Genomic DNA, 18,354 nt, shown 5'->3' with positions numbered 1-18,354 from the left:
GCCAACCAATCAGGCCAATATCAACTATGGTGGCTCTCAGGATATTAAGGTCCCCAGTGGCTACCACCCAAGCAAAGGTCAGTCCCAGCAAGGTCAGTTCACCAGTGATGATTCAACAGGACAATTCAAACCTTACAGACCTATAATTGATGGGGGCTCTGAACCATTGGACTATGGCGTGTCATCCCAGTACGATAAGGTGCCAAGTAAATATAGTCAAACGGAGACGAGACTCCCCACCATGGTTCCTACTCGGCAGCACAACAGTGGCCAGGTAAATCCTTCCTATGGCAACTGGCAGAAAGAGACCTCGTATGGCAACTGGCAGAAAGAGACCTCAACTGACCCAATCAGACCAATAAACCCTGCATCTTCCATCTCTGTGGCCAAGCAAACTCATGCTCCTATGCCAACCAATCAGGCCAATATCCACTATGGTGGTTCTCAGGATATTAAGGTCCCCAGTGGTTACCGCCCAAGCAAAGGTCAGTCCCAGCAAGGTCAGTTCACCAGTGATGATTCAACAGGACAATTCAAACCTTACAGACCTATAATTGATATTGACCCTGACGCAACAGATGATTATGATGATTGTGTTGATGATGATTCACCACAGTATGAGAAGATGCCAAGTAAATATAGTCAAACTGAGACGAGACTCCCCACCATGGTTCCTACTCGGCAGCACAACAGTGGCCAGGTAAATCCTTCCTATGGCAACTGGCAGAAAGAGACCTCAACTGACCCAATCAGACCAATAAACCCTGCATCTTCCATCTCTGTGGCCAAGCAAGCTCATGCTCCTATGCCAACCAATCAGGCCAATATCCACTATGGTGGTTCTCAGGATATTAAGGTCCCAAGTGGCTACCACCCAAGCAAAGGTCAGTCCCAGCAAGGTCAGTTCACCAGTGATGATTCAACAGGACAATTCAGACCTTACAGACCTATAATTGATAGGGGCCCTGAACCGTTGGACTATGGCGTGTCATCCCAGTACGATAAGGTGCCAAGTAAATATAGTCAAACGGAGACGAGACTCCCCACCATGGTTCCTACTCGGCAGCACAACAGTGGCCAGGTAAATCCTTCCCATGGCAACTGGCAGAAAGAGACATCGTATGGCAACTGGCAGAAAGAGACCTCAACTGACCCAATCAGACCAATAAACCCTGCATCTTCCATCTCTGTGGCCAAGCAAGCTCATGCTCCTATGCCAACCAATCAGGCCAATATCCACTATGGTGGTTCTCAGGATATTAAGGTCCCCAGTGGCTACCGCCCAAGCAAAGGTCAGTCCCAGCAACGTCAGTTCACCAGTGATGATTCAACAGGACAATTCAGACCTATAATTGATAGGGGCCCTGAACCGTTGGACTATGGCGTGTCATCCCAGTACGATAAGGTGCCAAGTAAATATAGTCAAACGGAGACGAGACTCCCCACCATGGTTCCTACTCGGCAGCACAACAGTGGCCAGGTAAATCCTTCCCATGGCAACTGGCGGAAAGAGACATCGTATGGCAACTGGCAGAAAGAGACCTCAACTGACCCAATCAGACCAATAAACCCTGCATCTTCCATCTCTGTGGCCAAGCAAGCTCATGCTCCTATGCCAACCAATCAGGCCAATATCCACTATGGTGGTTCTCAGGATATTAAGGTCCCCAGTGGCTACCGCCCAAGCAAAGGTCAGTCCCAGCAACGTCAGTTCACCAGTGATGATTCAACAGGACAATTCAGACCTATAATTGATAGGGGCCCTGAACCGTTGGACTATGGCGTGTCATCCCAGTACGATAAGGTGCCAAGTAAATATAGTCAAACGGAGACGAGACTCCCCACCATGGTTCCTACTCGGCAGCACAACAGTGGCCAGGTAAATCCTTCCCATGGCAACTGGCGGAAAGAGACATCGTATGGCAACTGGCAGAAAGAGACCTCAACTGACCCAATCAGACCAATAAACCCTGCATCTTCCATCTCTGTGGCCAAGCAAGCTCATGCTCCTATGCCAACCAATCAGGCCAATATCCACTATGGTGGTTCTCAGGATATTAAGGTCCCCAGTGGCTACCGCCCAAGCAAAGGTCAGTCCCAGCAACGTCAGTTCACCAGTGATGATTCAACAGGACAATTCAGACCTATAATTGATAGGGGCCCTGAACCGTTGGACTATGGCGTGTCATCCCAGTACGATAAGGTGCCAAGTAAATATAGTCAAACGGAGACGAGACTCCCCACCATGGTTCCTACTCGGCAGCACAACAGTGGCCAGGTAAATCCTTCCCATGGCAACTGGCGGAAAGAGACATCGTATGGCAACTGGCAGAAAGAGACCTCAACTGACCCAATCAGACCAATAAACCCTGCATCTTCCATCTCTGTGGCCAAGCAAGCTCATGCTCCTATGCCAACCAATCAGGCCAATATCCACTATGGTGGTTCTCAGGATATTAAGGTCCCCAGTGGCTACCGCCCAAGCAAAGGTCAGTCCCAGCAACGTCAGTTCACCAGTGATGATTCAACAGGACAATTCAGACCTATAATTGATAGGGGCCCTGAACCGTTGGACTATGGCGTGTCATCCCAGTACGATAAGGTGCCAAGTAAATATAGTCAAACGGAGACGAGACTCCCCACCATGGTTCCTACTCGGCAGCACAACAGTGGCCAGGTAAATCCTTCCCATGGCAACTGGCGGAAAGAGACATCGTATGGCAACTGGCAGAAAGAGACCTCAACTGACCCAATCAGACCAATAAACCCTGCATCTTCCATCTCTGTGGCCAAGCAAGCTCATGCTCCTATGCCAACCAATCAGGCCAATATCCACTATGGTGGTTCTCAGGATATTAAGGTCCCAAGTGGCTACCACTCAAGCAAAGGTCAGTCCCAGCAAGGTCAGTTCACCAGTGATGATTCAACAGGACAATTCAGACCTATAATTGATAGGGGCCCTGAACCGTTGGACTATGGCGTGTCATCCCAGTACGATAAGGTGCCAAGTAAATATAGTCAAACGGAGACGAGACTCCCCACCATGGTTCCTACTCGGCAGCACAACAGTGGCCAGGTAAATCCTTCCCATGGCAACTGGCAGAAAGAGACATCGTATGGCAACTGGCAGAAAGAGACCTCAACTGACCCAATCAGACCAATAAACCCTGCATCTTCCATCTCTGTGGCCAAGCAAGCTCATGCTCCTATGTCAACCAATCAGGCCAATATCCACTATGGTGGTTCTCAGGATATTAAGGTCTCCAGTGGCTACCGCCCAAGCAAAGGTCAGTCCCAGCAACGTCAGTTCACCAGTGATGATTCAACAGGACAATTCAGACCTATAATTGATAGGGGCCCTGAACCGTTGGACTATGGCGTGTCATCCCAGTACGATAAGGTGCCAAGTAAATATAGTCAAACGGAGACGAGACTCCCCACCATGGTTCCTACTCGGCAGCACAACAGTGGCCAGGTAAATCCTTCCCATGGCAACTGGCAGAAAGAGACATCGTATGGCAACTGGCAGAAAGAGACCTCAACTGACCCAATCAGACCAATAAACCCTGCATCTTCCATCTCTGTGGCCAAGCAAGCTCATGCTCCTATGCCAACCAATCAGGCCAATATCCACTATGGTGGTTCTCAGGATATTAAGGTCCCAAGTGGCTACCACCCAAGCAAAGGTCAGTCCCAGCAAGGTCAGTTCACCAGTGATGATTCAACAGGACAATTCAGACCTATAATTGATAGGGGCCCTGAACCGTTGGACTATGGCATGTCATCCCAGTACGATAAGGTGCCAAGTAAATATAGTCAAACTGAGACGAGACTCCCCACCATGGTTCCTACTCAGCAGCACAACTACGGCCAGTTCAACCCTTCCTATGGCAACTGGCAGAAAGGGACCTCACCTGACCCAATAAACCCTGCGTCTTTCATCTCTGTGGCCAAGCAAACTCATTTACTCAAACCAATAACTGCACAACGCACTCCACCAACCCACGTTTCCCCTCATCAGTATGGCGAAGGTCAGTTTGAGCAAGTTCAGTTCACCAGTGATGATTCAACAGGACCATTCAAACCTTACAGACTTATGATTGATATTGACCCTGACGCAACGGATGATGATTATGATGATTGTGTTGATGATGATTCACCACAGTACGAGAAGATGCCAAGTAAGGATCATCAGATCAGACTCGCCACCCACTACCACCATGAGCAGACTGAACCAGAAATGTCATCTGAACCGAGCTCGGCGGTTAAACTTGCGGCATTCGGGCCATTAGAATATGCAGAGTATCATGATGGCTATTTACAAGTACAACCTGTACCAAACAATTTTGGACATAGTCAGATCACTGAAACCACTTATCCTGGCTCTGTCGATATGATTGATATCTCAAATCCTGGTTCTGATGAACACGACCAACATTTTCATAGTATTCCATATCCAGGTCATACAGCAACACATGGTACCCCTTGGGAAACTTCCACCAAAACTGAACAAGATGTTATTCCTGAGCAAATCACATCGGTGAATGCCCCTCAAACCTCTAACGACTATCAACGGTCTACAAATGCCCCAATTGTCCAGGCAGCTAAGTTAAAGTTCAGTCTGGTTGTTCCTTTTGACATTGGCTCTACTCGGAAAGCAACCGAACAGCCTCTTCCTTCCCAGCAACAGCAGCGTGTCACTGGAGAGAAGCTATCTCAGCCTTCCCAGGAGCATGGTACCAGCAACCCATGGTTTCACGACCCACAACACTCTACTTCACAGAGACTTACAGAGAAATTGCCCTCTTCTCCCCAGCCCACAACCCAACAATTCCAACAGCGGGTGAATGCACCCCAGTCCAACAGTGGGGATTTTACTGAGGTTGGCAGCCCTATTGATCCAAGGCCACAAGCACAACAGTATACTTCACAAACGCGACTATCCTCCCCTCTACAGCCAACCTACCAACAATCCCAACGGGGCAGCAGTGAAGCAAATCCACACCACTCTGCACAGCCCACCTACCAACAGAGTGGCTCCATCAGCAACCCTGTGAACCACAGACTGCAAGCCTCCCACCATCCTGCATGGAGTAGGGATGGATACGAGCTCAGCTCATCGCATCATGGAAATGTGCCCAGTCCCAAGGAACCAATGATGCAGGTGGAATATGCATCAAACAGTGAAAAGGCCAGTGGGGGATATGGAACGCTTTATAATCGTGCATACCAGCCAAGCTCTATTCCAAGAGGAGCCATGCCCCAGCATATGCATGATGATGGGTACAAGCCACGCTCCAGTCCTGAGAATCCCTCGTCTCAAAGGTATACTTGGAGTTTGACTTCATTTTTTTAAAGACTTATTTTTGTACCACTTTGAATATATTGTGTTGTGTGATTTCACCTCCTAGTATTTTGAAAGGAGGATAATATACTTTTGTCTTTAAGGTATATTCCCCCTGCTAACAAAGTAACACCGCGAAGCTACAGCCGGTTATGGAGCCGAGGAGGGTCAACTGGTTATGTCCAGCAAGCCTTCACATGATCACTCCAGTACAGCCCAGTTCCAGAGAAACTCCTCATGGCACAGGTACAGTATAATGCAAGCCTTGGCCTTAAAAAAATTCTAACTTAAGGGTATGTTGCAAGAAAGCTGTCCATCTGATGCAATGGGTTATGATGTTAAATTTTGACTGTACAAATCTGACCCGATTTTTGAATAACCATTTTCCGTCTTATTTCACCAGCCTGTACAATCTGAGCCTGGAAGGGGGACTGCTGAAGCATGTTTGATATTGAAATAAATGATTCACGATTCCACCAGTGTTTTGATTACTTCTGTTGCTATGCCAAGAAGGGTGCTGAAGCATTTGTGTAATCGCACACGTCCCAAATATATAAACTTGTCAATGTCTTGTACATTTGAGGCCAGCTGCATAAACTTTATTTAAAAACTGATCTAAGCCTTGGACTCAAGTTTCAAGTTAAAGTTTCTTTAATAGTTGTCATACAGAAGTACAGAATACTTTTGTACAAAATGCTTCTTACTGTTGCGCTCCAGAGACTGTGCAAGACAAGATAAGTATGAAATAAAAACATAGTAAAATTAGAAGTAAAAAAAGAGGTCAGTGTTCAGTTTAGACGTATGTACAATGTTCGATGCAGAATAGACGTAGTTACCATACAATATACAATACTGTGCAGTGTACTAATATACAATACTATATAGTGCAAGGCAGAAATGCGAGACTGGTAGGACATCTGCTAGCTGGATTAGTGTAATAAAACTGTTGCATAAACATTAAAAGCTATCAAATACTTGTTTGAATTTTGCTCATATCTTAATGTGGACACGCTGTTCAGTCTACTGGGAGTTTCATTGACCAGTGTAGCAGCAGTGCAGAGATATCCCAACGATCTACAGTTCCACTGAGGCTGCTCCTAACCACAGGGGCTCAAAGGGAATTTATTGGAATAAGCACTTTTAATGGTTGAATCTACGCTGTCCTATAAAATGACCACTAGTAGTTAGTGACAATATTCAATAGTCGCAAAATGACAAATATTTCTAGCAGTGTTTAATCATATCTTGGTAACTCATCCTCGTTTTATTGGCTCAATGTAATTGTAATGAAGATTGTTGGGTCTGCTGTGAGCTGCTTGTTGAATTCACCAGTACTGCTACTCTGACTATGGGCCCAGAGCACGACTTCGATTTTGTGATCGCATCAAGACACTCGAGTTGGTCCAATAACCGTGAATTAGTCAAACTTTGAGCTCAAATAATTTTGGCTAATTAACGGTACAGCCACATTTTATTAACCATCAGACCTGCGGGGGCATCTGTGACCCCTGGCTGACAATGCAGTCTTTCAGAGGCTGTAGTTTAAAGCTAGAGTGAGGATACCGGTATCAAGAAACTAGACGAGGAATCCATTGGTACAGTACCAAGCTTTTTGAGAAGGGGGGGGGGGGGGGGGTAAATTATGCTAAATTTGTGTAAGAAAAACTGCCATGGCCATTTTCAAAGGGGTCCCTTGACCTCAAGAAAATTGGTTCTATGGGTACCCATGAGTCTCCCCTTGAGACATGCCCACTTGTATGGGGTGCTCCTGAATTTCCAAGGGGATCATTAAAGGAATATCTTCTTACGCTAATTTGATGCAGTTTTGAGCAAAAGCCATGGCTTCTTCACTGGCTTAAATGTCAAGATAGACCGCGCTCTCAAAATACTTCTTCACTGGCTTAAAATAATTTACAAAACCATACTTGGTAAAACACCTACCTCTCCTCCCTTCTGCACATCTCCAACTCTTAACTACAGTCTAAGGTCCAGCAACTTCATCAAACTCACCATCCCCAAAGCCTGCACGGTTTCTGGACGCAACGCCTTCCGATTTGCTACTGCATCTGACTGGAACACATTACAAAACACCCTTAAACTCACTGCCCTCACTGCTTTTAAACAAAATCTGCAACAGATCTTAACAGACTGTTTCACCTGCTGACTGCCTCCCAATCGCACGCATAACCCTCAGACTATTCTCTCCTCCCCCTAAGCCCCCTCACCTACCTCCCTCCCTCTCCCCCTTTCTTCTCTCGCTCTCCCTCTGGTTCTCACTCTTCCTTTCTTTTTCCCTCTCTCCCTTTTTTTCCCTCTCTCCCTTTCATTCTCTCCCTTATTTATTGTTGTCCTTGTATACTATTGCTACTGTCATTTTGTATTTTATTTACTTGTATGCATGCACATAACCTTGTTTTTGTTACAGCCTCCCACCCCCCTTCCCACAAAAGGCCTTTGCTTTTTGGACAGGCTGCTTTTGTATATAAGAATTTGTTCTTAATGGCTTGCCTGGATGAATAAAGGTTAAATAAAATAAAATAAAAAGACGTCTGCCAAGTGGTGTTCCCAGGGTTGCATCTGAAGACGTAAGACCATCGCATTTCTCATCAAACGGTACAAAATATGCAAAACCACCTGCCAATCAGAAGCTGGGAAATATATTTGATTAATTCTGCTTAAAGCTGGTGGTGCCTCAGTGGGTGGAAAACCTTTGTTGCGCATGCATGAGCTAAAAGTGATGCAGAGCTTGCTCTATTTCTAACGAATACATTCACTCAGAAGTTGCTTTAACTGAAATAATTTAAATGAAAAGAAATGAATAAACTATCAATGTGTACTTATACAAAACCAACAAATGTAAATGAAAAATATACAGAAGATATATTTAGTTTGTCTGGTCAAATGGGAATAGCCATCATACACTTTCACCAGAATGTTCTAAGCCCTTGTGCACATTTTAAACATTTGAATAGGCACCTAACCAAAACAGTGTTTATTACAGACTTATGACTAGAAATACTTGACACAGTGCTGAGCTGCATCTCCCAACTAATCTTCAGGTTCCCAGCTTTCAGATGCTGTAAACCCAGGGATTAAAGCAAAAAGAAATCTCCTGAATTAACTTTTTTTCAGGCCAAGTCATATTCTTATTTTAACCTCCACTGTATATTTTAGCATTAGCGTTTTAAGGGAACTATATTATTTTGAACATCTTTTCTATTGCCAGTTTGCTTTTACGTACTATCAATGCTGTTTTCAATTCATTAAAAAAAATTATTTTTTTGCAAGGGTTGACTGACTTTGTCATACAAATAATGAATATAGATAGCCCACAGCGGATAGCCATTTGAGAATAGGCTATTATGGCCAAACGAGGGTATCATGAATTGAAAATGGGGGACCCTGATGTAAACAAGACGAAAGTCTTTCTCTGGTCTGCATCCCATTAACAATTGTGTGTATTGAGCCGTACTGTATTGTACCCATTCTGCAATCTGTTAATAACATTTTCAATCAATCAATCAAAAGGCTAGGCTATAGCCTATAAATATTATTTAATGTTTTCATAAGCGTAAAGATACAAGGACAACAGTTAGATTAATGATCAAGTTATTTACTGTATGCACTATGCAGGCATGTCTGTGCCATGCCTTATGTGCAAGTTACTGTCACATAGTTGTAGCCGATAAAGGCCTATATGTAGGCTGTGCTATTATATATAATTCATATAGGCTACCTAATACAGACATCAAAATAAATTGTATGCCTCTACAAATCATATTATACCAGGTAGCCAATTGACGGAAAATCCGTCGCGACTTGGAATCAAATTGACGTTAATCCGTCGTAGCGACGGAGAACTTTAATCCCTGTATACCACTTCTATGTACGGTTGACCTGCTATCTCTCCCTACAGATCCCCTGCACCCCCCTAAAAAGACAAACATGGGTCTAGGTGCAGTTCTGAACCTATATCATAGAAAGATCACCATGGGGAGCTGCCATAGTGTCCTAAGCATTGTTCCATTATTCACCGTCTATGGAAGAGTGTCGTCTCTGGTGTTCATCTTGCGGAAGGACTTGTACAATATAATAATGAAATAACGTGAATGCATCTTCTTTTTAAGTTGTCATTAGTATAATACAATATTCAGTCACAGTAGAAACAGATTGTTAACATTTGTCAAATATGTGCCACTCATTACCATTAATTAGTTATAGTATCTGTACAACCGTGCAGGCCCTGGATAAAGAGTGATACTCTTGTCGCCACCTGCTGTTCCTTTTGTGCACTTTCAATATAACAAAGAAGATCTCGGCAGCTGATTCAAACCTGGTCCACTTTATTAGCTTTACAGAGGTATGACAACAGTACTTATTCCAAAGGCCAGACAGGAAGCAGATGGAATAGAAAATAAAATTAAAAATGGAATAAAGATTTGCTGGAGGACAATATTGGAAACAAGAACAGAATGGAATTAACAACTGGAGGATAAGGTTGTGTGAACATTAGACTTTGCTTTAAAAAAAAAAAAAAACAAGACATTATAATGATGGATGTGACAAGGGAATACACAGAATTCATGCCAGCATAGACACAGTTCAGTCATGCATGCGTGCGTTAAACGGGAACAACAGACTTTTATTTTTTCTTTTAAATGCATCATATCTAGAGGTAGTACAGCTGCAAGTCATGCCTGCACAGTCATTGAGAAGGCACTTGAAAGCCTCTTGGGGAGAGCATTAGAGGAATCCTGGCAGACGGCTCAATGAGGAAATTAATGGAGCCTGAAATTACATCGGAATTAAAACTTAAAATACACATTCAATAACATGCTGAATACCGTTTACTGGAAGAGGAAACTATTAAAAGCTATGACAGGTTTAATCTTACAATTCTGAGTTTGTTCTGTGTCCTGTATCTATTGGTTTTGTGAGCTTACTCTCTGGAAAGCGTGGATGGTGCCGGTGGCTGTTTGGTTTGAGTAAACATCAACCAATAGTAGAATTGGTGCACTAGTCAACCCAATTATCTTTTTGTCTACAAGTCATAAGTGTATTAGAAATGTTTACTGTACAGGTTTGAGTCAGATTAGAGACAGTGATATTGGTGGCAATATTTGGCCATTTTAAGTCGGGAAGCGCACCGTGCAGTAAAAACAAGCCCCGTCTGTCTTGATGGCCTAATTTCCCTTGTGGTAACCGCAAAGAAATAAATCAACACAGGAAAACAAACAAACTCAGGAATGTAAGATATACCTGCACCAAATTACAAGCATTTCCTCTTCCAGAAAATGGTACTACTCTGCAAGTTATTGAATGTGTATTTTAGGTTTTAGGCTAATTTAGCTGTAATTTATAAATTTTGTTCCCCTATAAAGAATTAACCTCCTCTTCTGAATTGCCTCTCTATTTTCAGAATTGTTTCTGTTGTGGTAATTGCCGGTGTCACATGCAATTAAATCTTTTAAAGCAGGCAATAAGAGCAGCTACCATGGCTTAAATCAGTGGCTATGTGGCCGGATTTAAGGCAGGTAACAAGTATGCAAGTGTCAGAGTGTGCACAAATTAATGCAGCTTTGTATATGCGAGGGCCAATAATACACATAATGTAAGCATATGTGTGAAACATAATACACAAAATCTCAGCACTTAGCTATTGTAGCACAACTGTTTGAGGGGGAAAAAACATGCTTTGTCATTCCATAACATTTTACAGTACTAAGTTCAACTGTGACATACAGAACAGCACAGTGTTGCAAGTTAACGGTTTGATGGTCTGTCTACCTGACATATGTCTGCCTGCCTATTAACTGGCTTGGCATGTTTATTTCTCTACATGTCTGCTTGCTTTACTGCATGCTGGGCTACAAACTCAACGGAGTGCCATAGACTTTTACATAGACATTAAATTAAACAGATGTCCCGTCTCCAGAGGCTACCATTGGGAATCATTTCAACTCTCTATTGATGTCCGTCTGTGTTGCCAACTGATCGGACCACCTTTGATTTAAACCTTATTCATACTGTATAATATATATGGTGCCCATTCAAGAGAGTAACGTTTACAAAGCATCGAGATGGATAACAGCCAATGGAGACAAGGCTGTATAACACTGAGGCATGTCGGCTTGATTTGAAACACTGTGACCATTTCATTGGACTAAATAAACCCCTGGTCTAGGCAGTGGGTGAACGAGGAGGTAGGCATATACTGTGATCACACCACCTATCATGGTTCTATGCAACGTAATGTGACACTTGTGAGACAGGTAAGCAGAGTTGCAGGCATACTAGCTTTGTGTGTATTATGGTCTCAGTTGTATTGTAGAGAAGCCTTCTTATTTATATTCCTTTCATAACAAACATCTTATGTCAACCTTTGTATCCCACCATCACACTACTGGATACCGGCCAGAAATCAAATAAAGGAATCATTTGATGGGATGTTCTTCAACAATAGTACATTACACACAGTACAATGTCTCTTCAATAACCAAGTTTATCCTAATGACATTAATTAACAGCTTTTTGGCAGCAGTTGCTTTTCAAGCTCTCTCACTACTATGACTTATCTCTTGCCTTTACTTCCTTTAAACGTTTTGGTCTCTTCCTGAACGCCAACCTTCCTTCCCCGTTACACCTCTCAGGGGTCAGAGGTCACGGTTGCGGTGTGATGACATCATATCAGCTTCCTGTCTGGGTGGTCGGCAGCACGTCCCGAGCGCTGGTGTCGGACTTCCAGGTGTTTGCTCTGTACGCGGTCAAAGTGCTGGAGGAGCTCACTATAGTCCATCTGGGTGTTGGAAGCACGTTTGGACATGGTCTGCTGCTTGGACTCCATGTACTTAGATTCATCTCTGGAGAGAAGAGAGAGAAACAGCAGAAAGATGAGACAATAGAAATGTGGACAGTTTACAGGTTCTTAACGCAATTTCTGTTGTATGTCGTCTGAACTCCATTGTTAAGGATCCATGGAAAACAAAACTATACTGCGAGTGTCCGCGGTTTGACGTATTTCAGAACGCAACAGACTTTTTGGGGTAGAGTGGAGGGGCGATTTGATTGACGTTTGATTGACATACTAAAGTACCTGCGCACTGGAGGGAGCGGTTCAAAATCTGAACGTGTTGGACATTTTCTGGAATTTGCAGAAAGACGTCACTCGAGAAAACAATGGATTTCATTATACAAAAATAAGAAGGAAGTTATTTTTGTCATTTCTTTTGGCACATAGATTAGATTAGATTGAAATGTATGGTCATTGCACAGGGTACAAGTACAGAGTACAACGACATGTAGCTGGCATCTAAAACTGTAATGTACATGTGTATAACATGTGTATAGAATGTAGATATGAAAAAGCTAAGGTATCTACACTCAGTATTAACAGTATTGATGTACATTATAGAGTGAGTCGCTATTAACACTATAGACAGTCGTATGAATACATACACTATGGATAATATAACCAATGTAGTCAGTGGTTTAAATAATATGAGTAGATATGGAATATAGAATATGGAAGATAAGAAAAAGCCATGGTATAAACAGTATGAACAGTGAGTATAAACACTATAGACTATAGACAGTGGTATTAAATCTGAATACACTATAAAGATATAACCAGTGTAGAGAGGGGATAGGACTAACTATGGATGGATACAATTAGTATAAATTAAAGTAAATACAGCAGGGCTCCAGACCAACTTTTCCACTTTTTCAGTTGGTTGCACAAGCATGGTTTGGTCGCACACTTTATGTTGACAAAAAATTGCATTTCTTGTATCATATAACTGGAGTCACATGCATAACCCACACTCGCTCTGTTCCTTCTGCCTGCCTCTGAAGGCCTGCAGCCAGGCGGACATGCCTCCAACACATGGCTGCACCCAACTTCTCACAATATGTACGGAATATTTAATTGTCTAGTTGTTGTACTTTAGCCATTTAATCTATGCAAGAAATATAAATAAAAGACGTTGCCTGGCAGTACTTTTCACTGGCTGTTCCTGAAACGCCTCACTCGCCTGTTCTGTTTCAGGATCTGAATTCTGCTGGTTTCTGTTTCATTTGCTTGTGCTACTGGTTAGTGGTTGATTTGCTGAAGCACTGTACAGGGCGGTAGAGGCATATCTTTCTTGAAATACCGCTTAATAATAGGGGCGCTTCGTTCTAAAAGCATGCCGTCATCTACTGTGGCCTATAGGTACTGTGCGCTGTGAGACAGAGGTGGAGAGAGATGCTCGAACCGAACACTCGCAGGTTAGCTTGTACAGCAGACTAAGATACTTAGATAGTGGGATGGACAATGTAAACGTGTTGTACCTTTGGAACCAATATTGGAAGTAGTTTTTTCCTTTGAACATCACACCAGTGTGGAAGGAAATTAATTGGCCAATTAAAAAGGTGCCAAATGTCACCTACTGCTGTCATCGTCTATTTCAGTGAAGTAAAGCCAGACTTGACATGATGCTGTTCTTATTGTCTGTCACTTTTGAAGTGCATGTGAGACTGCTGGCTGGAAAGTAGGTGAGATTAAATTAGTTCCGTGTCCTTGACTTTGGAGAATGTGAATTCCCATGGATGAATCTCATGTGATATTTTAACTCCCACTCTCTCAAAAAATGGTCGCAGTCTGGAGCCCTGATACATTATGACAGATGTAGGCAGTATAAGTAGTAGATAAGTATGGATATGAGTATAATCAACAATGTTCAGTCTCTGGAGTATGTTAAGTGGGGGAGGGGGTCTACGGGTTGGTATCCGAGGGGTGGGGGTGCTATGGGAGGGGCTGTCACCGTGGTGCAGAGTCCTGCAAGGTGACAGCTGAGGGGAAGAAGGTGTTCCTGAACCTGCTGGTCTTGGAACTTAGATTCTGCCTCCCAGAGCTGCTTGTGATGACATCACTTGCAGATGTGATGTCATCACACAATGACCGTGACCTCTGACCCCTAAGAAGAGTAACGGGAAGGAAGGAAGGTTGGCATTCAGGAAGACCAAAATGTTTAAAAGAGGGATAAATAGATGAGAACTAGCAGACAAAGGGGGTAATGGATTTTTTTTATTTCTCCAAATAACAGTGCCTACTTTTAGTTAAATGAAAACATGTGGTTTGTGGAGAAAATATATATGTGTGTTATGTTCATTCTCTTCAATTTCATTCCCCACCAGGACAAGACACACGAGGCATTCGTCTCATCATGATTTGAGAGTTTGTGAGGTGCGCCCAATAAAAGTCAGTGTGGAGGCGGGCGCCTGAGAGACTGCAGCAAAGACATACATTTATATTAATGTGTGCTTCTCACAGTGTTTTAGCCTGTATGAAACCATTATTAAGTGGTCATAATATGTTAAATAGGTCAGCTTTTTCTCCAATAATGTTTTGAATATCAAGTCAAGATGATAAGCTGGCCAGTTTGCTCTACTGTCCAACTGTGGATGAGAGATATGAGGGAAACCTCATAGCTTATTAAATATGGAACACCGTTTGCTTGTCATCTGAAAACGTTTATATAAATAAACAGTTTATGAGTAATACAAACGTTTTGGATTGATTGTAAACAATTTACCTTCGCAAACTGCATGCTATCATGTCCTCCCTCCTCACTCCCCCCCCCCCCACCCCCTCCTCCCTCATCTTTCTCTGCCGAAGACTTTGCGATCTTCTTCGAGGAAAAAGTGGAGAACATCCGCAGCTCCTTCTCCCCACCCATTCCAAATACTGAATCGAGAACCTCATCCTTCACTCTGTCATCTTTCTCTCCCATTACAGAAGCCGAGACCCTGACACTGGTAACGTCGAACCGTCCGACTACATGCCAGCTGGATCAGCTACCCTCCCCACTCCTCCAGACCATAGCACCAGACATCCTCCCATTCCTAACTGCAACCATAAACTCCTCCCTCAACTCGGGGGTGGTCCCCACCTCCCTAAAACAAGCCAGAGTCACACCACTCATAAAAAAAAAATAACCCGTCATAGGCAACTATCGTCCTGTCTCTCTTTTCTCCTTCCTTTCTAAAACACTTAAACGTGCTGTATCCAACCAACTTACTGCTCATCTCTTACAGAATGACCTCCTGACCTAGACCCTAATCAGTCATGCTTCCAGACTGGCCACTCCACAGAAACGGCCCTCATTGCGGTCACAGAGGCACTTCACTTAGCAAAAGCGAAAGGCCTCTCCTCTGTCCTGATTCTCCTAGATCTATCTGCAGCCTTCGACACAGTCAACCATCAGAATCTCCTCGCAGCCCTCGCAGGAATGGGAGTGGCTGGCTCTGCGCTGACATGGCTGACATCATACCTCAATGACCGCTCCTACCAAGTGTCATGGAGAGGGACCCCAGGGCTTGGTCCAAGGACCCCTTCTCTTCTCCCTCTACACTAAATCACTGGGTAACATTATCATGTCTCATGCCTTATCGTATCATTGTTATGCCGATGATACTCAACTCTTCCTCTCCTTCCCTCCCTCCCTCAGATATCCACGTCTCTGAGCGGATCTCGGCCTGTCTGTCCGACATCTCTGCCTGGATGACGACCAACCACCTCAAACTGAACCCAAGCGAAACAGAATTGCTCCACCTGCCGGCCAAATCCTCCCCCCTGACCGACCTTTCCATCACAGTCGAGAATGCAGCTGTGACCGCGTCCCCGACCGCAAAGAACCTTGGGGTTGTCCTCAACGACCAGTTGAACTTCTCTGCTCACATCGCAGCGACAACCAGAACCTGCAGATTCCCCCTGAGCAACGTCAGAAGGATCCACCCCTTCCTGACAAAAGAAGCCACCCAACTCCTCGTAGGGCTGTCGCGGTATGACATTATCCCACCGCGGTTGTGTGTGTGGCTAATCACCGCGGGATGCGGTGGTACCGCACTTATATTAAAAAAAAAATCACGTTTTTTTTTTATATATACTTGTATATATCTTTTTTATTATTAAGACATGTGAGTTTACCCGCGATCGTGATTAGACAACAATTCTAAGGTCGTAGGAGTCCCGAAACTATTTTAAACATGTTTGATAATCTATCCATTTGTCCCTCAACGTTCTGAAATGTAGTAACAGTAGATTTGCCTGCTCCTTTAAGAGTGATGCGTTGTGGGATATATACTGTAGGTCTGGTCTACGCAAGCAGCCAATAGTCAGTCACATGATACTCAACTGCCGGCTGGCTCGAGTCCGGGATATGAAAATAAATCCTGATTTCATCTGTGAGTTGTAAACTGTATGGAAACGTAAAGTTAGCTCATGCTACTGGAAAACGGACGCCTCGTCATTAAATGAAGTAAAAAATGATGACGCCCCTTTTATTTTACCGCAGATCTCGTGGTTGTCTGTTCCCCAACCGCGTGTGACTTGGCACACCGCGGGATTGCGGTGATGTGGTTATCGCGACAGCCCTAACTCCTCGTCCAATCAACAGTCATCTCCCGCCTCGACTACTGCAACGCACTGCTTGCTGGCCTCCCGCCCACTGCCACCAAGCCTCTTCAACTCATTCAGAACGCAGCGGTCCGCCTGATCTCAAACCTACCGAAGTCGGCCCATGTCACCCCACTTCTTAGGGACCTGCACTGGCTCCCCATTGCTGCACGAATCCGCTTCAAGGCCCTCGACCTGGCATACCGTGCGGCAAAGGGAACTGCTCCCACCTACCTCCGGTCAATGGTCTCTAACTACACACCCTCAAGACCCCTACGCTCTGCATCTTCTGGCCGTCTCAGACCCACTCCTATCCGAGCTCTGGGAGGGTCATCAAGGAGAAGCCGCCTTTTCTCAGTCCTTGCCCCACAATGGTGGAATGAACTACCCACCCCAGTTAGGACAGCCGAAACCCGTCCAATCTTTCGCCGTCGACTAAAGACGCACTTCTTCAACCATTATCTGAAAATTTTTTAAATTATACAAATCTAACCCTAACTAACCTTACTGTCATGCACTTGTCCTAATAAACTAACCTACACTGTAGCACTCAACACTTTGATGAACATTGTTACTCAGCTGATAGAGTTGTGCCCTTCCTGATGACTTGTCGTACAGAACTTGTAAGTCGCGTTGGATAAAAGTGTCGGCTAAATGACTAAATGTAAATGTAAATTTATATACAGTGATCACTTCTTTCACTCTGTACAGAACACCAGTGATCACTTCTTTCACTCAGTGAAAGAAGTGATCACTGGTGTTCTGTACAGAGTGAAAGAAGTGATCACTGGTGTTCCGTACAGACGGAGTGAAAGAAGTGATCACTGGTGTTCCGTACAGACAGAGTGAAAGAAGTGATCACTGGTGTTCTGTACACTGTCTGTACGGAACACCAGTGATCACTTCTTTCACTCCGTCTGTACGGAACACCAGTGATCACTTCTTTCACTCCGTCTGTACGGAACACCAGTGATCACTTCTTTCACTCTGTCTGTACAGAACACCAGCGATCACTTCTTTCACTCTGTACAGAACACCAGTGGTCACTTCTTTCACTCTGTCTGTACAGAACACCAGTGATCACTTATTTCACTCTGTACGGAACACCAGTGATCACTTCTTTCACTCTGTATGGAACACCAGTGATCACTTCTTTCACTCTGTCTGTACAGAACACCAGTGATCACTTCTTTCACTCTGTACAGAACACCAGTGATCACTTCTTTCACTCTGTACAGAACACCAGTGATCACTTCTTTCACTCTGTACGGAACACCAGTGATCACTTATTTCACTCTGTACAGAACACCAGTGATCACTTCTTTCACTCTGTACAGAACACCAGTGATCACTTCTTTCACTCTGTACGGAACACCTTACACATACACAGGCAGAGGAGGTACTTTTCCCCACTTTTCTCAAATACTATTGGTCCAAAAAACTGTAGAATATAATATCGGCACGCAAAATATCACAATATATTGCTGTATTGTGTTGCTGTACCCACCCCTAATAGGAACCCCCACCTGGGTACCTTAACTAGGCTTGCCCTGGTAGTCTGTGATATATATATAAA

At 44.0% G+C, this 18,354-nt stretch overlaps 1 protein-coding gene across 1 annotated transcript in view; it reads right to left on the bottom strand.

Moving 5' to 3' along the window:
• Window positions 1-9,683: 9,683 nt before the first annotated feature.
• vac14 (vac14 homolog) overlaps window positions 9,684-18,354 on the bottom strand; it is a 197,936-nt gene continuing 189,265 nt past the window's right edge. Inside the window, exon 20 of the mRNA XM_084334890.1 lies at window positions 9,684-12,204. Within this exon, the coding sequence (XP_084191016.1) occupies window positions 12,027-12,204 (178 nt within the window). The 3' untranslated portion in view covers window positions 9,684-12,026. The remainder of the gene's footprint in view (window positions 12,205-18,354) is intronic.

Source organism: Notolepis coatsorum (assembly GCF_963971535.1).
Source record: "Notolepis coatsorum genome assembly, chromosome: 18".
Classification (NCBI taxonomy): Eukaryota; Metazoa; Chordata; class Actinopteri; order Aulopiformes; family Paralepididae; genus Notolepis; species Notolepis coatsorum.
This window is presented reverse-complemented; position numbering and strand designations above follow the sequence as displayed.